Raw genomic sequence first — 23,807 nt, forward strand, 5'->3', positions numbered from 1 at the left:
GAGGAAGCTGAGCCGGCATTTTCGTCAAAATAACACTGAATACCCTATTTATTTATTTTTATTTTATTTAATGAGTTTTATATATGGCTGGCTAGACCCGTAGGTATCAGAGAGCTTTACATTGGGTTACACACTGTTACAGAAAATGATAACAAATACACATTACATCAAAAATAAGCAACATTGAGAGAGGAAAGAAAGGTGAGAAAAATAGAGCGTAGGGGGGAAAGGAGAAGTGTGAGGCGGAGAATGAGAGAAAGGACGGCAGGAGAGAGGAAAGGAAGTCTACCCAAAGACCAACTGGGTAGGTGATGTCCGAGGAGGGAATCCACAGACCGTCTCCCCTTTAGCTAAACAAGGTAGCACCACCGGGCATCACTCAAATAGCTAGGTCTCAACTGATGAGGGAAAGTTTAACAGAAGAAAGTCCAGTGGATAAATAGGGTGGAAACTGTGGGCAAGGACGGGTTAGGGCAAAGGTCAATAGCTGAAAAGCAGAGAAGAGTAGAGCGGAAGGGGTAAAGGGTAGGGTGAAGGGGGAGGAGGGATATAAGGTCACGAGAGACGCAGGAGAGTTTATCCAGAGACTGGCTGGGTAGGCCATGTCCAAGGAGAGAATCCATAGTCCATCTCCCCTTTAGCTCTTGAGGTAGCTCCACGGGCATCAGTCAAAAAGGCTAGGTCTCAACTGTCTAGGGAAAGTTCTCAAATTAAATGTCCAGGTGGGTGAGCAAGAACAGGGTCAGGTGAGGGCTGGTCAAGATCATGACAATGACCAATGATTTTAGACCAGGAGAGCTAGAGCATTGAGGAGAGTCCCACTGAGGCGGCCATCTTGAGGTCAGGCAAGGGGGATGAGTCCTTGAAGTTCGAATTCAGACGGTCCCCATTATTCTCTGTTAGAAGCAGAGCAGGAGGGGGGATGAGGGAACCACCAGTTTTGTGGAGCCATGGGCAGCACATCGTCGACAGGGGCTTGAATACTGAACATCATGAAGTTTACAACTGGTACTGGTACATTGCAAGATAAGCTGTTCTCAGGCTGAGAGTATTGGCAGATAGCCCCCCAGCTTGTTATAAAGGGAATGGATGAATTGAGCTTACGTTGCAGCAATTTAAGATGGTTGTATTTCTGATTTGATTTTGCCGACGTCTAAGTCCCGGGCGCCATCTTAGGGTCAGACACCGCACTGAGGGCGATCGCCCAGCTGAGAAGATCAATTTTCATGCAGAAATGTTCCCCATAAACATCAGACCCAGCCGTATCACAGTAAATGCTCAAAATTGCCAGTAGACTGCAGCCGCAGCTCCGCAGGAGAAGATTACGCGCATCCTGTACCTTTCAAACAGCCGCCAACAGCCTTTGCATGCATCCGCCTCCATTCTTAAAAAAACACCCGACCAAACAGTTTCCCGGAACATGGGGTCTTCCAGGCTCTCCACTCTCAGGCTCCAACTGGGAATACAAGTGTGTGGTTCACCCCAGTGTAACGTAAAAAATAAGGGATTATGGTCAGAGATGGTGCAGGCTAAATATTCAATGGACAAAATGATCCCCAGAAGGTATGGGGAAAATAAAATATGTCAAGCCATACATGTAGTGCGGGCATGGTCAAGTGGAAAGAATAAACCTATTCTAGGGGGTAGTGGTGATGCCAACCATCAATCAAACCCCAGTGCTCCTGCCATGACTCACATATTTGAGCCAGGCAAAAAGCATTGGAGTCAAAGTGAGGGGGGTGGAAGCGGTCTAAATCTATGTTGGCCATCTCTTAAAATTACCTCCGACAGTGGCTTAATGAAACTTGAGGGGGGCCCCATGCAAATTCCATGGAGGGGGCCCCCACTCTCTGGACCCGGTCAGGAGCATGCAGACCTGGAGCCCACCGCCCATGCACAGTGCCGGATTGGGCCCTCCTCACTGAGGGGGCTGCGTGGGCTATTGTTATGCCACTGGCCTCTGACAATAAGAGCAAGCACTCGGGACAATTTATCCATGAACAAAAATTGATCAGCGTGAGGGGTGTAGACATTAACGAAGGTGATATCTCACCCATCCAAATGGCCCATCAGAACAGAGTATCGACCCTCTGGGCCAACCATGTCGCTAGTAGGCTGAAACGGGACTCCCAGTTTCACCCATATTACACGCTAAACATCCTTAACCCTACATTTTTTACTCCGCATATCTTTACCCTGCATTTTTCACTCCACAAAACGTTTACAAGGCAGGGCTTTACACCGCAAACTGTTACAATGCATTCCCCAAAGTAACGCCCTCCTTGATTTAGAATAGTAATTGAGTTGTAATGCGGAATGCGTTGTAACATTGTGCGTTGTAAAGCTCTGCGTTGTAAAAGATGTTGCGGAGTAAAAACTGCGGGGTAAAAGCATGCGGGTAAATGCATGCGGGGTAACGTCATACAAGCTATTACACAGAGCTGCCCCTTCACTAGCATTCAAATGAGTCTCCTGTAGGAAAGCCACATAGACATTCCTGCATTTCAAGAATGCCAACACCTTATATCGTTTGACCATGCTGTGAAGACCCCAGACATTCCAGGTGAGGAATTTATAAGTGTGTGCTCTATCCTCCATGAAAGTATTAGAGCCTAAAACCAACCTGTAGAGCGCCGGCACATCTGAGGAGGGGCACAGAGCCATGCCAAGAGGGGAGAGGAAAAAGAGCAGGCCTCTGCAGGACCCAAGTTAATCCCAACAAACAATAAAACAAACCAGCATCCCTCCCCAGGACAGTATTGCAATAACTTCCCCATCCAAACTGAGAAACTACTATGACTAATCAAGTTTGTGGATCAAAATATAGGCTCATTCTAAGCAGGGTGGTGACTGAGATAAGACACAGTACCCTCTAAAGGGAAAGGGACCCCCGACGGGCAACTCCAACCCGTGGCACAAACCAAATAATGAACCAGGGATTACCCAGGCTCCCAGACGAAAGGAAAGAACCCCTCAGCCCCACTGCAAGGAAATGGCAGATCCTACCTGCAAGCAAAACAGATTAAAGAGAAAGGGGCCAAGCAAACAGAGAGCAGAGTAGAAAAGATAACATCTCATGCCCAATGTGTTAAATCAGTCCTTCCGCAGTTTGCGGGTTGATCTCAGGCGGATCCCAACTCCTGTTAATGAGCCGCCATCTAGGGTGTGGGAGCGCCCAGCATGGGTGCTAGGTGGACTGCGACCAGGCAGCCTCTAGTGAGGGAGTATAAATGACAGCGGGGTCACCCAGCACCCCAGATCGGATCCCCCCGTGGCTCAAGCTCGGGAGTCACAGCAGTTGCGTGCTGGCTCCAGCAAAAGGTAGAAAGGCTCCTCACCGATCAGCGCGATCCCTCGGGCATATGCAATTGCTCCGGTCCACCTGCCAGGCCTCCGCTCTGTCCGGCAAGCTCCTTCATCCATTGCCTGTTTTGGCTCCTTTCAGGTCTTGCCAGGAAAAGTCACCATCTTGTGTGCGCGTGTACAGCTTGGCCAAAAAGTCAGCAGCTGAAGCACTTCAGTGGTATCAACTGGGACTCCAAATAGCAGGTGGGGGTTCCCCCAGTCATGCAGGTGGTGGTACAAATGGGGTCAGATGCCTCCAGGGGGAATTATTAGCGGTAGGATAAGGTCTAAACAAGGACCCCGCTGGGAGCTCCCAAAACCACGGCTCACTCCATCAGCAGTTGTCCACCCCCACTGGTATTATTAAATCTGATCCCTCTACAACCACCTTTCCATAATATTTCTTGCATTGGAGTGGTAATAGTGCATTTATCCCCCACAAAGAGAAGTACTTAGGCTGGAACTTGAGTAGCAAATTTCGTTTTCTTTGCTTTGCGTATTTGTTGTAACATTTGTTTGCAGTGAGTTGTAATAGTTTTTTCTTTTCTTTAATTGCTTATTAAATTGGAGTTAGATCTGTAATTATTTTTCCTCTTTATTCAAGTTTATGACATTTATTTATGTTTTAGGTTTTTTTTGTACACCTATTTGTGACTATTTGTAAATTATTCTTTAATTTGAATGTTTTTCTTTTTTGTATATGTTTTAGTAGATTTTGTTATTTTTTTAAAATATATATTTATTTTAATTTTTATAATTGTATATATTTTGTGTTCCATTTTTGTTTTTTATATTTAATTTCCATGATTCTATAATTATATTTTAGCTTTTTAATTTGATTTATTTTATTAATTCTATATTGTTTTTTGTTATATCAGTTTTTTCATTATTTTAGTTTATTTAAATAATGTATTTATGACTGGTGCATATATGTTGATTTTCTGTTGAAATTTTATTTGAAGTAACATTTGTTTTATTTATGTGTTATTTTATTTATGATTACTTCTTTCTATATTTTGAAATATAATTGTTAAATGGTAATTTAGTTCTCAAAGTTATTTTAATTTGACATACTTTTACATGCATATAGTTCTGACAAAATATTTTTGATATTTTTGTATAGAATGTTCTTGTAGTTGACAATATTATACTTTACATAGTAAGTATGTAAAGTCGATATTTTTGCTGTGATTTCTTTTTTTAATCACAATTTGTTTAACCTCGATATTATGTCACCCAACCCTGCAATTGTGAATGCAGAAAACCCTCCATAAAGGTGTCAATTTCCACTTTCCTGAAGTCCTTTGTTGAATGGAAACTTCCCCTCTAGTAAGATTCAGGATGGAGAAATTCCTGTTCAAGTAAACATTTTTCACATCATAGTTAAATTTAGGCGTGCAAAATGCTCAACCATGCTCAAAGTCCTAAACAGAAAACTGTGATATGAATATATGAATATGAAAAAGCTACATGTTGATGTGTCATATGCGTTTGAGTTGAAATACTGCCATTCTCGTATTCTACGTAACCACTTTTTGATTTCACGTTATATGTTGGTTTTCTGTTTAAGGTCACCTGTCCGGGAGTTTTCCTGCCAGAAAAAGATGACATCTATCTCAGTGTCTCTATGTTGGATCAATGGAAGGAAACAGAGTGCCTTCCTCCGGTGTTTCCACTGCTGTTCCACGAGAAGATGAAATTTGAAAAGGTGAATGTAATAATGCGACTAATATATAGTTGAGATGAGATTTTGAAATATATATTCCATATTATTTTGCATATTGAACACATTTATTGAGAAAATGCTATGCTGTTAGCCGCAGTGGTTGCGTAAATATCTCAGTCGCATTAGTAAGTAAGTAAGTTTTGCAAATATTTTGGATAAGAATGGAGAATGAGACAAAAAACAAGTAGCAAAAGCCCGCTCCTTACCTGAAGTACACTGCGTTAGAATGGGTTATGTTATTTTGAATCAAAATGAAAGGACATGAATGGCGTAGACTGATGCTCCAGAAATTGTAGCTTTTATTCGGACAAAGAGAGTACAGCGTTATAGTATTAATGAGTTACTATGGTTGCAATGAGAACCTTATAAGCACCATTGATCTAGGGGTTTCCATGAATCCATATCAATTGCCTTATCCATTTTTCAGAATCAGGCTGTTATTCTATAAAAATACCTTTATGACATGAGCCCAGTTAATTACTCATAAGGTCACTCCTTCCTCCTAACTATATTCATGTCACATGCTTTTACCTCCACAGGAGCAGCATCATTAATTCTCAGCTCCTACGCCCAGCCAAGTAAAGTGATCAAATAATCAATTGCTTAAAACACTGACCAAGCTCGGCCTATTGTTAGGTGTCCTACCCAATGAATTTGTCCGCTTCCTTTTCAGACATGTTTACAGACAGAGGTGCTGAGTACTGCCATGGAAAGACCAAACCAGGCAGTAGTATGCCATACCAACTTTTTCATTTCCATTCTTAAATGTCTGCTACTTCCTTCTGAGTGCACCAATCCTTATTTGAGTTTACTTAGTGCCCTGTGTGATAAGAACAGGACAATGTATCCATGTTGAGGTGCACCATCATATTGACAAGGAAACTGACTAAACATAGTTACACAACTTACAAACCCTGAGCATCATCTCAACGGTAACTGTAAGATCTAAAGACTTAAAAGGTGTTTGAGCTGAGAGACAGTAATTTTGCCGGTATGAAAAAATAGTAATCCATACAATTCAGTCATCCCTGGTTTGATTTCATGCTTGACATCCATGGTGGTCCCTCAGATCACAGCAAACACTTCTTCCTCACTATACAGAGTTTTGTTGCTGAAGAAAGGGCATATTTGCCCAACAACCATTCAGAACATCCCCAGAATAAATCTTCCTAATGCCTGTCTGGAAGTGTAATAGGCTTGTTTCATCATCACATGTGGGTCAGAGTGTAGTTGATGTAAACATGAAGAATGAAAGATGAATAACTTGATAAGTCAAGAAGCACAACTCAGTCACTCAATTTCACCCTTGGTTTACTTCTGGTAGCAAGTTTCAAGTCCATGCACTCATCTTCCTTCGAGCACATCTCAGTCTTTGTGCTCTGGACGTTGTGATGCCTGCATGCCAGGTCAGATGGTGAGGCGGGTGCAGCCTGTGCTTGCAGTAGCTGCTCCTGGATGCTGATTTCACTGGGTGAGGGCAGATCGGGTTCGGATGTCACAGCCCCGCCTAGGCAGTGGCGGGGGCCTCTTCAGTCAATCAGGCTAACAGCAGTGCCATGCCGGTACAGCCTCCCAGGACAACTGGATTCACTGTGAGGTTGCACAGTGCTGCTGATGCAGCGCTACTCCGGAAATAATTTCTAAAACCATGTCACCTTTTCCTGAAGTACAAAATCACACATATACTCGACAGTGGGGCCCATAACACCGCGAGTCACTCATAAACACTTACATCCTACTCCATGGATTGGTGAAATTCAAAGGAGAGCTGCTGTATCATAGTGGAGTGTCTAAAACTAAAACCGGATATTTATACTATTTACACCTGCAGTTTAAATGAATTTACCACGGTTTTCATTGACAAAACATTTATTTAGACACGCCAGCTTTAAGGTTGACGGATCTGCTAGTAAAAAATAGACGTAGGAAAACTCAAGACCAGCTTAATTCTCCATTTATCTAATTTTTATTAAAAGCAAAATTTAGCATGTCTAAAAGTTTATTCACTTTATTTATTTATTTATTCAAAAACGACATTTAAAGAATAAGAGTTTTATCTCAAACAGTTAATTTCATTTATTTTAGAAAATTCAGAAATAGACATTTTATTTAGATTTCAAAAATGCAAGTATTAGCAAAAGACAGATAGTTCCCAAAGTCCATTTTTTTCCTCCTAACTTCCCTGACTAATAACCTCATCTAAAGCTCAGTCCTCATTCGAAAAGAAATGGGAAATTATTCAGAGTCTTACATCTCAGGAAAACCCGCATACCAGCAGCATCTCTAGTTGAAATCGAAAGGAAGTTTTTTCCTCAGTAAAACCAGAACTTTTTATACCTTTTTCACTAGCTCTATCTAAAAAAGTAACTTTCAGCCTAAATTCGAGTTCTTATTGGACAATTTTGGGTGGAAGAGCATCACCTCATCATTACATTATTCCATTTTTTCTTCCGTCAGCAAAAAATCTAAAGGTTCATTGTTCATACAACGTCCGGCCTAGTCCTGTTCTCATCTAGCAACTTCACTAGATCTTCTCACGTTCAGAACCATTGTGCTCATCCTTTTTGGCAGCCATCTGGACTTCCAGGCCACATTGTCCTTGAACTTCATTCACTCCAGGCACAAGCAGCTCGCATTCGAACTCAGACTTTGGCTTGCGCATGCCCAGTTCATTTTCTTTTCGCAGTTTAACAGGACAGCCATTTCTTCACCAGGCCTCACAGGCCATAATGGGAACTATCATAGAAACAAACTCAAACGAATGTTAATTTTTGAAATCTAGCCCTTCTGTTTACCTCCCCCGTTACTAAGGTTTTCCCTATTAGTAGTTACCTAGCGAAATAAGCAACATTTAGGCAGAATATACTCACCTATCCTTCGGTTTCTGCCACAAACACTTAAACAAAAAGCACATTTATGCCGCATTTCATTATTTCAAAGCTGCTTATTAGTTTAGGACACGACAGAATCACATAATTAGTTAATTATGATTGCAACATAAGCAAAATTAGTTCCCACGTGTACTTGTGTAGGTGCAATTTTATTCTAGGTCGCTTAATTTCACACATCATTCCATTAGTTCAAATTATGGTTATGGAAGTGTAATTTCACAAGGGGTACACACAATTTTGTTTCTCCACCTTGCTCCATCACTGCCTCCCAGGCCTATCAGGCTCACAATGCTGAGGGTCGGTTACTGCATCCTAGGCCAATCAGGCTTACATAGGCGAGCTGCATTTCTTCTCTTGATGGCTGATCAGGCTTTCAGCAGAGAAGTGCAGTTGTGGCCTCCTAGACTGATCATGCTTCCAGAAGTGAGCTGCAGTTGCAGCCTCTGAGGCAAGCCAAATTGGCAGTGGTGAGGTGCATCTGCAGTCTCCCAGGCCGATCAGGTTCACAATGGTGATTTGCAGTGGCAGCCGACTGGAGTCACAGCCACAGTGGACAGCAGATACTGCCATGTCTGATTGAAACAGCCTTTGACGCAGTTATCAGGTTTGAACCATACCAGAATTACAGGGGTCCATGGGTCACCTTCATGATGCAGTTCATTTCTGGCCCCACTCTATGATAGCATCTGGTTTCCCTGGGTGCGCCACACACCAGGGACCCACTGGGTTTCTCCTCCTTTACAGTCTCTCTTCCTGCAGGGCTATGCATGCTCTTACTCTCTCAGCCAGAAGGCAGACAGGCTTCTAGACACTAGATAGACCCTCAGTTGCCTACTGTCTAGGCAAGAAAGTGCAGACTTTAGGTGCGATCCCGTCACTTTTGGGAGCCTGGCTGATTTCACAGCAGTTCACAGCAGTTCTTCCAATAGTCTGGAGTACTCCCTTCCTTGGCCAAGCAGAACTTGGGACTGTAATAAAGTGTGTGTCACTTTTATTCACATTTTCTGGAAAGGCAATGTTATGCACTGTCTCCAGTTTCAGAGCTGGTTTCAGTGGTTCTCCCTAAACTGCCCTTCTCGCTTTCCTGGCACAACCTTTGTGTAAAGTGATTCTTTTCAAAGCAGGTAGCACTGGGGCTGTCTCCAACAAGGACCTTCCATCACATGAGCACAATGAAGTGTGAGATATGTGCTCCTGGCAGTCATCAGCCTTTCTAAAGTAGTAATCAGCGACAAAGTGGCAGACCTGTTCTAGAAATGTCCTCATCTTGAACAACAGAAACTGCAATCTGATCTTTCCCTCTCCCATCCACCAAATTGTAGTGCTCAGGGAGAACTAATTGGCTACCCTTTCTAGCAAACTCTTCATGCAATTTCTGAAGGTAGTCTATCCTCATCCTTCTCAACTAATGTCTGGATCTCCACCTTCCAGTCACAGGAATGACCGCCATACGCTTCCTCTGTCTGAAGAAGTTATCCATATCCTGCACACTCAGCCATGTTAAACAAGGAACATCCAATACGGATCCTAGCATTACTTAGACTCACACACAGAGTCCTACTACCATGCATGTATCACACACTCACTGTACATGCAGTTGACATACACATGATGTAAAGGCAAGTTTTGAAAGGATACATAACAGCCATACTAGAAGAATTTTACACAAGAGGGGTCAGTATACCACACTCACTGATACAGATAAAAAGATCTGGTCACACTATAAATTACAGAACATAGTATGCTGTCACCACTACCTTATGTGCTACATCCTGTCCCGATTGAGGATACATTTGGTGCACCCCACCAGGGCACAGGACAAGACCTGGAACTCGCATTCTCAGGAACAGGTAATTTTTCCTTTGTGCACGTGCTAGATCAATGTGTTCACTAATGCCAAAATAAAATGCAGGATACCAGATTTGCGTGCAGTCAGGAACTCGGGTCAAGTAAAAACCCTTGTACTCAATGCAAGGTATATGCTCATTCCAATAGCCTGCTACTTCTCTTTTGGAGGCTAGAGCAAGTCATTAGACAGTCACGTAGTATGGATGTGTTTAGGCTGGAGTTGGATATGGTGGCTAGGAAGCTTCTTGCTATTCAATCGTAGCTTTTATCTTGACCTGGAGTGTACCCTAGTTGGTTCACTGAATGCCTTAATAGAAGTACTGAAAGTTGAAGTGAACCTCTGCATGTGATCATGTAGAGATTGCCTTATTATGAGTTTGACGGATGGGATTCCTTGGCACAAACATGACGGATATCCCATCCGCCGTATTACAGTTCCATTATGTCCTGTAGAACTTGTAATATGGCGGATGGGATGTCCGTCACAGTTGTGATGGAGTATCCTACCTGCCAATCTTGTAATCAGGCCATAAATTATCAAATTGGGCTGCTGGTCTAATTAGCAAATCGAAGTCCATCTAAAGAGGCCTTCAAGTAGGAGCACAGAAATTTAATTAAAGGAGTACTAAGTACATTTACCGTCTCAGGAGAAGAAACCTGCAAATTCTTCGTACAATATTTTGACTCTTGCAGTAGTGGTATACTGTTCTCTGCCTTCGTCATCGAAAGGAGTTTTCAGTTTGGGCATAAATGTGTTTGGTTAGTCGAATGCTGCCTCACAGGCTTCCCTTTTTAAAACATAGTTCATTGCTTTTGTAAATGTGATTCTATTGGCAGCAGTTGCCACAGTGTGTGGCAAACTGAAGTGAAGTCACTCTAAAGTTTTATTGCATGATTTTGTTATCAAAGCACCCTCAATTACATTTTATAAGTCTGGAGCATGTGGTCCACTTTGTATCAGCATCTAGAGGTCTATGAATGTTTGTAAACATATTTCAAAGGTTTGAGAGATCATGTGTTGGAACATCCATTGATGGTAACATCTGACTTGTATGATGCATTAGTAAAACAATTATGGTCATGACCTGCTGTTGTAATGTTTGCATGGTTTTGTAATGTATTTGCTTGCTGTAATTGAGTTATTGCATTTCTTTTGTACAGGTATTTGAAGATGTCACTGACCCTGCTGCTGTAGCAGAACTGCTAGAATGTATGTATCACGCAGAGGGTAAAAAAGTGAATATGATTTGTGGCAGAACGTACTAAAGTGATAAAGGTTATGATGTCAGTTAAATATTGTTTGAACATGTCATTTATAACGTAAATATCGTTGATAAAACTATGAAAAGTATATCGACCAAAGACTCCTAGGAGGTACTTTTCCAAAGAGAACATCTAGGGGCCAGATGTAGGAAGGCAAATACCGGTCGGTAACGGCCGATTTCGGCCGTTACCGACCGGTATTTGCAGATGGAGATGTAGGGGCCTGAAAATGTTACAAATCGGTATATTTACCGATTCTGTATATTTACCGATTCGGTATATTTACAGAATCGGTAAATCTACATGTAGGTGGCACTGTAATCAGTGCCATAGGCCCTTACCGAATCGTTATTTACCATGGAATACTATTCCATGGTAAATAACGAATTCCTGTGTACATGCACATCTGTGCATGTACCCCTGTGCCATGTGACACACATACATGCCCTTAGGGCATATATGTGTGTCACATGGCACACAAGCCAGTACCAGGGGTTCAACAGGGTGTCAAAGTGACACCCTGTCCCCCTTGCAAATTCGGTATTTTTACCGAATCTGTACTTACAGATTCGGTAATTGACATTGATTCAATCAATGACAATTACCGAATTGGTAAATACCGATTCGGTAATTACAGAATCCTACAGATTCGGTAAAAAATACCGAATTTTTACTACATCTCATTTACCGAATCTAGAATACCGAATCGGTAAAATTCGGTATTCTAGAGTCGGTAAATGAGAATTACCTACATCTAGCCCAAAGTGTTTAGTAATTTCCTTCTGGGATTGGATGTCTTATGGAATATCGATTGCAAAAGTATCATGTGGACAGAATATTGAGTCGAAAATATCGAGGAGCAAAAATCGTAAGGTAAGTCCAAATAGTTAAGTATAGTAAAACTTTGCTGCTTTCCCATAAAAACTTACCTTCACTATATTTTTTTCCTTGATATTCTTGACACTATATTTTGTCCACACGATATTTATTCATCGATATTTTGTCAGAACGTCCTGGGATTTTGTGAATAAATGAATCCTGTATTAAAAGGTAGGTCTCCTGGTGCTGCAAACACATGAGACCATTAGTGAGTGTGCTTGAGAAACTAGCAGTCTATGCAAAGGTTTTATGTTTGTTTTTTCCAATAAACTAGGTGATTGGCTAGAATGCAGAGATTGAGTGGAACACGGTTCCAAAAAGTGTTGCCAAGGTAAAGATCAGCCTCTTTCTCTGGAATGGCAGGAACTTTCAGGTGGATCCTAGATGATGTCCAGGAGAGTAAAGTGCCAAGTGAGAACAGTAGTTGCTGGGACCAACTCCTCCTAGTGTCTGTGCACAGTGGCTTAAAGATAATTTGCTTGTTGAAAGGGAGCCAGTGAAGGTTTTCCAAATTATGATCTTTTTTCTGTCTAAGGCATTTTTAGTCATTAAAAAAAATCGACATTGGTACATCCATGGCTCCTAGGGTACAGGTTATTCTTCCCTTTGGATGTCCAACCTCTCTCCACACTTTACCCCAGATAAGAAAAATCAGACCCACACAGTAAATTGCAATACACCATATGGAATGGTATTTCATGTAACTGTGAGAGAAACCGCTACCTCCAAACACTCATTACTATAGATCAGGGATCCCAATGGCTCTTACACGATAAAGTAAGTGATCCTAGTTGCAGATACTATATGAGAAGTCTCCCAATAACACTAAATCTTTATTTTTCATTTTGCATATCTTAAGACAACATTTCCATTGCTATCACTGTCCGAGGACTTCTGGACCAAGCAGAAGCTCTCTTCCAATTAGTTGCTATCACCTGCTTTTGCTGCTAGCAGCATGTTTGTAACAAGGGCTCAACCATTGCTTGACAAACCTTCTAGATTCTTGGGCCGAATAATGGATGGAGTATTCCACAAGTTCTATCCCAGAGTCCATTTGATGTGACCACTGGACCGCCGTAGTCGCGGTGGTGGTCCGTGGACCGGTAGACTGGTGGGCACCTTTCGTATTACAATTTCAACAGTTGGACCTCCATTGGACTGCTGCTCCCACCGGGGATCCGTAATCTTGTGGCGGTGATGCTGCAGTCTGTGTAAGTCATTTGCTGGCGGTGCCACTGGGGCACTGCAGAGCATATAACGACTATCCTATCTGCCCTCCTTTTCATGGCAGTGAGCCCACCATGAAAATGGTGGCGGAGAGGAAACTATGGCGGCCCTAGCAGGGCCCCTGGTCCCCTCTGTGCATGGGAGTGCAGGCAGAGGGGACACATGGTGTGTCCCCCTGTATTTCTGCACCCCCTGTTCCTGCACGGGAAGAAATGTACAACATGGTGCATTTCTTCCTGTGCAAGAACGTGCTGCAGCGCTCGCAAGGTGGCGTCTTTCTAAGGCTCTCCTTTGAGCCTTAGAAAGGCACCGCCGTGGAACCACCGCAGCATGCACCACCCACCATGATTCAATTCATAATCCGGCAGACGGTCTGACTACAAGTTTGGTGGTGTTCCAGTGGGGCGCAGGTCCCTAGTACTTCCTTCCAACATGTTTGCAAAACCAAACATGACCATCAAATAAGCATTTTATTCCCCCCTCCGACCCCTCGTTGTTCTACATTGTCTACATTTGTGTTGGGGTACATTTTCTTTTATTTTCACAATCGTGTACAAGTAGAACATTATTTTATTTTGGGGTTTTCCTGTTCTGTACAATACAGGTAGTGACACACCACAAGACCTGACATCGGTGGTGTGTTATACATTTCTCCAGTGTTCTCCCACATCTCTACATGCAAGCCAAGCTTGTAGGAGTCTAATTATCAGCCAAGATTGAATAAAGGTTAGTAATGAGACCTTTAGTGGAACAATTACTCAGTAGTGTCAGGTGCCGTGATCGGCTTCTGTTTTGGAGGGAGAACAAACCCAGTGTTTCATATAACGCCCTTCCTCCATTTCGTCTGGAAAAAAGTCTTTCTTACTTCTGCCAAGATGTTTTTATTTTGCCCTGAATGAATAAGTCCCTAAAAGTACGACAACTCCTTACCTTACACAATACAAACTGTTCCTCCGTCAATGCTAGGGTGAGGTCTGGTCTAATAGATGGGCATGACAGGTGATAGAAACTTGGTAATCCACGGATTTGGAGGGAATAGGTATAAAGGGTTCAGCACTGAGGTGGCTTGAAATTTTTTTAGCTGACAGGTCCTACCAGGTATTTTCTAAAAATAACACCTCCGAGATCTTAACTTCCCCACATGGAGTTTCTCAAGGGTCAATCCTGAGTCCCCTGTTATTTAATATTTATATTGCCCCTCTTGCGTGCATAGTGGACAGATTTGGTCTGACAATATTTTCGTACGCAGACGATACACAACTGGTGTTCTACTTGTCATCAACCGATAAAAAGACTCCCTCCTCCCTTCACTCCGGATTACAGAGCATGGCGCAATGGATGCACTCCAAGAAATTAAAACTGAATGGAGACAAAACCGAACTACTCATATTCGGGAACGAGAAAGATCTTTGGGGTCCAGTGCATTGGCCGGTGGAAATGGGGCCTCTCCCGAGAGCCGTTGTGTCAGCTCGTAACTTAGGAGTAATAATAGATGACAAATTGACAATGCGTACCCAGGTCACGAAAACAGCATCAGTCTGCTTTGCCATTCTCAAATGGTTGAGAAAAATTTTGTGGCAACTCCCGGAAGGGGCACAGAGAACTGTAGTGCAAGCATTGATTGGGTCAAGGCTAGACTACGGTAACATCTTGTTCCTGGGGACCAACAAGGAAATTATACGCCGACTTCATGTCGTGCAAAATGCGGCAGCTAGGATACTTCTCCATCTACCTAGGCGAGCACATATATCGGAACATCTACGAAATCTACATTGGCTCAAGATGGGTAACAGAGTTAAATTTAAAGCGCTATGCTTCATGTATAAAATAAACACAGGATAAGCACCAGCTTATTTGTGTAAACTGGTCCATAAGTACATCCCGTCCCGGAACCTCCGGTCTATCCATCAGGAGAGATTTGATGTCCCTAGATTCAGGCGGGCAAGACTAGGAGGACGCTCTTTTGGATACATGGCGCCAGTACTATGGAACTCAATCCCGCTCATTCTGCGCCTGGAAACTAACTATATGAAATTTAGGAAAGGTGTCAAAGCATGGCTTTTCAACCAAGAATGATACCTGAATTTATGACCCTATGGAATATTTTGATCCAAGGCGCCGGGAAACCCTCAGGGTAGCTGTTGCGCCATACAAATGGAATAAATAAAGGATTTCTCATAAAATTATCTTCAACATTCTTCAAGGGGCATATCATCTATATGCATAACCACCTTGGGTCTATGCTGGTTTGGAAGCCATAGCAGATGCGAAGTTACCCTACCCATCAAGCCATATTCCATTTGGGGACAATGGTTTTCAGTGGCTTTCAAGAACAATTCAGGTGCAGTTCTTGCTGCTGTCTGTGTAGTCATTTTCTCTATTTGAGAGCCTGTCTTCCATCCTGATTCCTGGCGTGCATCAGTGATCTAGAGATCTGAGACTTTTCAACCTCACCCCACCATTTAAACAAATAACAACATGATTGTATTTTGGTTAACTCATTTTTGGGCATCATTAGTGGGGGAGATTGAAATAACTGCTGGAGTCTAGGAAGATTATTTAGCTTCAATGCTTCAATCCCCCCATCCATGAAGTAAACAAAGGTTGGCATCAATCACAATCTTTTTTGTCTTACTGCTATCAGAGTTGAATAGTTTGCTCTCTATAGTCCCTTAGTCATTTAGTTATTAATATTCCCAGGTATTTACTTTTTTCCCTTCGCCTACTGAAAGGGGGAAGTTATTTACAATTGCTCACTAATCCCGAATGTAACCATATTCTCTTCAACTCTTATTTGTCCATGTTCGCTTTAAATCCTGAAATGGCTCGCCAAGTGTTCTTTAACAGAGGAATGTTTGGAAAGATTAAGACAGTTAAGCGGCAATGTTTAGGAATTACAAGTGCTCAGTTAAGCTCTGACCTTGGGTAGAGGCTGCCCAGACTATGTAGGGTTAAGCTACTGAGCATCATTGGGGATGTCTTTGAGTGTGAATGTGAGTCACCCACCTGCCACTTTTCGGATTGCTCTGTTTTTAGTACTGATGCCTTACGTCAGATCCTGTTCCATAACAAACACAATCACTGACTCTTGTCTCTGTCGTGCCTAATAAATGCAACATACATAAATGGCCATTCACTAAAGGACACTATCTCACTGTTAATGATCAAAGACTTTGGGCCATTCTTTGTCCTTTTCAAGTCTTGGTCTGATTTTCCCCTAGGTTAGGGTACCACTGAATTGGAATCTTCCAGGCCAGAATTGTTCACGGGTGCCTAATGCAGTGCACCATACAGACATCCTCACATGCCCTCTTTGGATCAAAACTTCTAATTGAAAAGTGTGAGGTCTGAGCCCAGTGGGACAAATAATCTGACAATCCACTCTGTGGTTGCAACATCATGAAATTATTGCTTGATCTCTTTAGAGGGTTTGATGCCAATGAGCTGCTGCTAGACCACTGGAGACTTGAAGCAACACTCTGTGCTGCATCAAGAATACCCCTCTTGCCCAAATTCATCTGAAGCTATGCTTTTTCCTTGCCCATACGGCCATGTAACCTAAGGGAATCCACCAGGTTCTTCCGTACTGAATGGGTTCAGTAGGATGTTTTCCAGTATAAGAAGTAGGGATACAGATATGGCCAAGGACCCCTGTCATGGGGATATACATTCAAGAGCAAACACAAGGAGATGATGGACAGAGCGCTGAAACTTTTCAGACACTCACCCCCAGTCACAGATCTGGGTTGAATCCATCGTTGTTCTTTCGCTCACTTTGCCACCCTAGTTCAGACACAGCCATATACAAATCAGTCTTGTCCCTGTGCCTCATGGGAACAGTCCAGCCCAAGCTGCCAAGTCAGGTCTTCCCTGAACCGGAAACAAGCTTCCGAGGACCGTTTTCTGGCATTACAGCCGTCTTCAGCCCGGCTTGCTTGAATCCAGTGGCAAAGTGAGCAAGGCATACCCTGCCAGCTTAGGACGATCAAAGCAAACACAAGGAGATGATGGACGGTGCGCTGAAACTTTTCAGACACTCACTCCCAGGCACAGATCTGGGTTGAATCCATCATCATTCTTTAGCTTTTCATTAGGACTTCATTGCAATTTCACCCATCTCAAAATTGTCACTGTACTTACTGCCTTGAATGGCTTAATAAAAGATATTAACAATTGCTACTCACCATCTCTTCTATTTTCCAATACTCTACATTCTTATTCTTTCAAACACTCTACTACAGATAATTTTTTACTCTCTTTCTATCAAAGTCAACATGTTTGTAGTCCTTTCACAAATTTGACTGAAAGTTTTATAACTCACCTCTAGACATTTTACATCTGATACTCTTTAACACAACACCAAACACAACAGTGTCGCCAATTTTACGTAAGATTCTTAGTACTCAAATACCTGTTCATTGGCCATTCCAGAAACAACTTCAAGACTTGGCGGCCGATTACCATCTCATTAGGAAACTTCTGACCAAAACGGTTTCGGAATCATTTCTGAACTAATCAGGTTCTACGAATCTGACCGACTGATTGCGATGCTTCCCAACATCGTTCGGTCGGATTCCCGTTAACTTCAATGGGAGCCTGTGTTCCGAACGAGAACACAGGCTCCCATTGAAACAATTATGTGATCGGAGGCCCCAGCTGGGAGGCGCAGCCCAGGCCTGGTGTGTGTTCTTTTGGACGGTGACAACATTCGCTCAGTGACACTTTTTACCAAATTAAATGTAATACTAGTAAAACAAAACAAAAATGCGCTGTGAACCATCACACTAATAGACCTGATTGTGTAAGTTACTATTTGGTGACTAAAATAGAGGATGTTACGTTATAGGCGCGCAACACCCATTGAACTCACCGGGCTTCAGATACCTCTGGTCTAAACTATTGTCACCAGTAAGTAGTTAGCTTTTTATCTTACTAGGAAATCTCTACTTCTCCAAAATTAAAATGCCACATTTTCCAGAGTAGTATTGACGTTGTTTTGTTTCCGTGTGCAGGTATTTACCCTGAATTGAGGTGTCTGGGGGTGGTTCTCTCCCTCTTGCTGTGTTGGCGCTTTTATGTGATAGCCGGGTCTCGAAATTCAGAGTGAGGGATTATATGGAGGTGTAAACTTCTATATGTCCCTGTATTTTGCTCCTGCTATTTAATATATATACTTATAAAGCTTTAGAGCATTATGGTTTCTTTGTTCATAAAGTGCCTTTTTTATATTTATTTCTTTGCTTTGGGTCGTAAAGGGGATTTTTTAGGGCGAGGCCTCCGCCCACGTAAGTGGGAGGAGTTTCGAGATCCTAATGTTAAAGAAGAGGAAAAAAAAAGTATCTCCTAGGGCTTTGGCGAGACAAATTCCACACATTCCTTACTGTGTTCTGTCATCTGGCCAGTGATTCGTCTTCGTTGTGTTGTCGTTTTAATAGGCTTGAAGTGATAGGGTAAATGTAGTTTTGTTCCGCCATCTTGGGCATTTTTCGTTCGTGCTCGCGCAAAGAAGTACATTAATTATAATTAGGAGCTGTCAGGGTGCCTCCGTAAGTGAATCCAGATGGCCGGGCGCGTTCACCATTCAGCAGCGCTCAGCGCGCAGCTGCTGCATGCCAGGCCGGGAATCCGGAGTACATTCAAGCCTTTAGTAAGCTTTCCATCCAATATCCAACTGCAGTGCGCCGTATTAGATGGTAAGACTCGGTTACTACTCAAGACAACTGAGCTTTATTTGAAGTAGCCACTGGACTTTAACTGTGAAACTTCTACCATTGGCTACAGGGGCTTCGTTTCCCACAGGGTAAGATAAAATATCCTGGCTATTAATTTTTGAGTGTGGACCGTTCGGTGTTGCGTCTTTTAATACACCCTTTAAACTCCCATGCTGTCTCCCTGCCTCCATGACGCCCCCTCTAGCATCTTTTGGTAGAGCCCAGTCAGCTCTCGTGCGCCGTGCCTAGACGCAGAGCTCCCATGTGCCAGTCACTCAGATCAGCAGGTTCCTCATATTAGGATGATTAATGACTGTTAATGCTGCGATTTCTTCCTGGCAGGGGAGGGACACGGGCGGTGGGCAGGCAAAAGCCCCCATCTTTGGGGTTTGGTAAGGAGGAGGTTCCCCGCCCCCTCCTGGAGCCGCTCAGACTCAGCAGCAGCTTACTCCAGGAGTGTCCCTTTCATCTCGCTGCTGCTGGAGCCTGCAAACAGCCATCCACCAGAGCCCCCTCCCTCCGCCTGCGCTCCCTCCCTCCAGCTACAGAGACGCATACCGCAAGGCACAGCAATACTGTGTTCAGAAATGCACACTCTCAGGGGCTAGGTTCTCACCCTCTGACGAGAGTGATTGTAGCGGGGTGGGGGCATTATTATTTTGGGGCAGTGCTATAATTGGTAAAAAAGAGACAGAGAGGCCAAATTCACTCAGTACCTATCCCTTATACACCTAAACACTTGTATTATCAGACTTTGTTACGTGTTCCACAACCTACGTTTGTTAATTTAATTAATTTTATTCTCTCTAAACCATTCACGTCCATGGTATACTATCTCACGGGGATTTGCGGGGCAAGGAACAAGGCAAGACATTGTGATTGTACACGTGCAATGAAAGCGAGGGCTCACAAAGGAACCCAGTAACCATATCAAGACTACATTTCTAGGGCCTCAGAATTGAGTGTTATTTTTCGTACCCAATAATTAACGAGATCTTGTGGTATACTATTTATCGAATGAAATACATAATGCCATTTGCGAGTTTCCCTATTGAAATGGGGAATAACACTCAGCTCGTGTCCCACATTTCAGCAAATTCCACATCCTACCCCCTACGAAGCATTTTTCACCCAGTAAATTTCAGCAGGTTTAAACCGATTGTCTGATTTTTCTGACACACTCATAATTCTGACACCCATTGCAAACCATCATTTATGTGGGTTTCAGAAGTTTCTGAGACATTTATATGTGCGGGCTTTGTGCCCATTACCATGCCTTACATGGTATGGGGACAAAAAGATGCCGGTAGGGGGGGCCCCGCTGGGATATACGGAACTTCCACCCGCCTTTCACAATTCCAATCCCAAACACAAGTGCACAAGTTCTTGCTGCTGAATTTTGAAAAGGCACGTGAAGTGGGAATCAGAGTGCAGAATCAGAGTGCAGTTTGAGAGTGCAGAATGCAGTTTGAGAGTTGAGACTGCAGTTTGAGAGTGCAGTTTGAGAGTTGAGAGTGCAGATTGAGAGTGCAGAGTGCAGTTTGAGAGTGCAGTATGAGAGTTGAGAGTGCAGATTGAGAGTGCAGTTTGAGAGTGCAGATTGAGAGTGCATTTTGAGAGTGCAGAATCAGAGTGCAGAGTGCAGATTGCAGTTTGAGAGTGCAGTTTGAGAGTGCAGAGTGCAGTTTGAGAGTGGAGAGTGCAGATTGAGAGTGCAGATTGAGAGTGCATTTTTAGAGTGCAGTTTGAGAGTGCAGAGTGGCAGTGAGTGCAGACTGAGTGCAGAGTGACAGCGAGTGCAGACTGAGTGCAGAGTGACAGTGAGTGCAGACTGAGTGCAGAGTGACAGTGAGTGCAGAGTGACAGTGAGTGCAGAGTGACAGTGAGTGCAGAGTGAGTGCAGAGTGAGTGCAGAGTGAGTGCAGAGTGAGTGCAGAGTGAGTGCAGAGTGAGTGCAGAGTGACTGTAGAGTGCAGAGTGACTGTAGAGTGCAGAGTGACTGTAGAGTGCAGAGTGACAGTGAGTGCAGAGTGACAGTGAGTGCAGAGTGGCAGTGAGTGCAGAGTGACAGTGAGTGCAGAGTGACAGTGAGTGCAGAGTGACAGTGAGTGCAGAGTGACAGCAGAGTGACAGTGAGTGCAGAGTGACAGTGAGTGCAGAGTGACAGCAGAGTGACAGTGAGTGCAGAGTGACAGTGAGTGCAGAGTGACAGCAGAGTGACAGTGAGTGCAGAGTGACAGTGAGTGCAGAGTGACAGCAGAGTGACAGTGAGTGCAGAGTGACAGTAAGGGCATAGTGACAGTGAGTGCAGAGTGACAGTGAGTGCAGAGTGACAGTGAGTGCAGAGTGACAGCAGAGTGACATTGAGTGCAGAGTGACAGTGAGTGCAGAGTGACAGCAGAGTGACAGTGAGTGCAGAGTGAGAGTGAGTGCAGAGTGACAGTGAGTGCAGAGTGACAGTGAGTGCAGAGTGACAGTGAGTGCAGAGTGACAGTGAGTGCAGAGTGACTGCAGAGACAGTGTGTCAGGGTGCACATTGTGTGAGTGTGCAGAATGAGTGTGCAGGGTAAACAGTGTGTGACTATGCAGGGTGACATTGGGAGTGTGCGGGTGAGCAGTGTGAATGTGTAGGGGCAGTGTGTGAGTGTGCAGAAAACACCACACACACATACACCACACACACATAACGCACACACAAACCACACACCTCAGTCTCTCAACACCACACACTTGTCACCTCTCAACACAACACACTCACCACCACACTCACTCCCCAGGCTCACCCCCACAGACTCACCACCACACACTCACCAGCACAGAGAAAACAACACACACAACAACACACCCCCAGCCGTCAATGAATGCTTTCACCATGCACAAACACCATCAACCATCATCCATCTGTGCACGCTTTTACAAAGCACACACCCACCAGCCGTCAGTGCACCCTTCCACCAGGCACACACACCTCCAGCCGGCAGTGCACTTTTCCACCAAGCAATCGCAGTATGGTACACTTTACTTTTAAACATATTCATATAAAGCACAGCATGCCACCATTGGTAAAATTACAATTCAACCAACATACTTCCACTACACACCACATGCACACACTTCATAACACATGGCAAAAAGACATTGGCATTTACAATGCCATTAGCTCAAACTCAAATAAATCCGAGCCCGATTGCATTTCTAATGCTTGTTTTTCTTTCCCAGTCTCTCACTTTCAGTGCTCTTTCCCGACCTCATTTGTACAGTGTATTTTAGCGGGTTTCTCACTGCTAACTGCAATGGGTCACACCTACATAGTTCAGGCAGTTTTTACAGCCCTTGGACAGAGCTAAATTGGCTATGGTGCTGCTGCTGAAAAAGTAATGTGCACATTGATTTTGTATGGCACTCACTTCAACCATCCTGAGTCCACAGTCGCTCGTTTCATTTAATTCGGAGAAGGCCCTTGCGGGAGAGCTCCGGGCTGTTTGCAATGAGCACGCATTTTGTGCGTCCTTCTACCAAGCTGTGCCTCTACCAAGGACTTCTGTGCGTCTTCTGATACCAAAACAACTGCTAGGCGCTGCAGAACCGTTCTGCCAATCTTTCCTGCTCTCCCCTATCCCATGCCTTCGCAGGTATGTTTTGCAACAATACGTCTTTGCGTGTTGACTTTCACTGAACGGGCCCTGTGTACATCTTTTCTTGAGCTCAGAAACTCTACTTTTTTAACCAGAGCCTTGCTGACATTCCTCTGAAGACGATAGGGCGGAGAGAAAAAAGGGTGTTCTGTTCATATTGCCCCTGTCACACCAATGCCGACACAGACGGGGCTTAATTTCTGCGTGTGCTTTCAGAACAATACTGTGCCTCAGGGAGAAGTCTGCGCTGAAAAGAAACCTGCGACTGCGAGAGTGAGTTGAGCCGAAGAGACGGGAAGTGTAGGTTCGTGGAACAACGGGCATTGGGGAGATTCAAGACTGGGCAGCCTGGGTGTTCAGCAACAGCCTTGCCCGCGCAGGCCTTCTAAAACAAGCGAGGCCGCGTGGCCGCAACATTGAAAGCGGGAAATGCAGTTGCAACGCGCGCGCAAAATTGAAAGTGAGGAATGCAGATGCAGCGGGTTTTTTGGCTGTTTTCCCCAAGTCATGACGCACCCGCTCACTAACATCTGTTAGTCTTATCTACAGTAAGCTTGGTCACATGCACATTGGAAGGTAGTATGGCAAACTGTCATTTTACCTACACTTTTCAACATGATGTGAGGCAAGACCAGTGTGTTCAATCTCATATGTCATCATAATTTAATTCCCTAAAAACCTGATAGCGGAAGAATTATCTATGAAATTATACATAGAAGTTGTTGCTTTTGAATTCAGACAGTGAGGTCTGCTGATCTTCTTTCCTGGCTCACCGCTCACTGGTTCGTTTCTTAATTTGAGGATGAATACGTCGGTCAGGAAGCCCATTAGCTATGGCATTTAAAGACGCCGGCAAAGCACCTGTGGAACAGGAAGTAGCTATCCACCGTATCAGAATCTCCCTGACTAGTCGCAATGTAAAGTCACTTGAAAAGGTGTGTGAGGATCTCATTAGAGGTGTGAAGGAGAAAAACCTGAAAGTGAAGAGGCCAGTTTGCATGCCTACCAAGACTCTGCGTATTACTACTCGAAAAATACCTTGTGGTGAAGGTTCAAAGACTTGGTATCGGTTCCAGAAGCGTATTCACAAGCGCTTGATTGACTTCCACAGCCGTTCTGAAATTTTGAAGCAAAATACATCCATTAGTATAGAGCCTGGGATAGAAGTTGAAGTTACCATTGCTGATGCATAATTTAATCTTTTAATAAAAGATTCTTTTTTGTGACATACAAGTTGTTAGAAACAGACGTGGAAGATGTTAGCATTATCCTGCAGATGTGA

At 43.7% G+C, this 23,807-nt stretch overlaps 1 protein-coding gene and 1 pseudogene across 4 annotated transcripts in view; both read left to right on the forward strand.

Annotated features, from left to right (window-relative positions):
* Positions 1 to 23,807, forward strand: part of SPATA6L (spermatogenesis associated 6 like) — a 690,230-nt gene that overhangs the window by 113,024 nt on the left and 553,399 nt on the right. For all 4 annotated transcript variants that reach the window (XM_078677396.1, XM_078677397.1, XM_078677398.1 and 1 more), the window contains exons 2-3: positions 4,916 to 5,053; positions 10,972 to 11,020. In XM_078677396.1, coding sequence (XP_078533522.1) covers positions 4,916 to 5,053; positions 10,972 to 11,020 — 187 coding nt within the window. The remainder of the gene's footprint in view (positions 1 to 4,915; positions 5,054 to 10,971; positions 11,021 to 23,807) is intronic.
* On the forward strand, positions 23,344 to 23,718 carry LOC144819559 (small ribosomal subunit protein uS10 pseudogene; annotated as a pseudogene).

This window comes from Lissotriton helveticus, chromosome 2_1, assembly GCF_964261635.1.
Source record: "Lissotriton helveticus chromosome 2_1, aLisHel1.1, whole genome shotgun sequence".
NCBI lineage: Eukaryota > Metazoa > Chordata > Amphibia > Caudata > Salamandridae > Lissotriton > Lissotriton helveticus.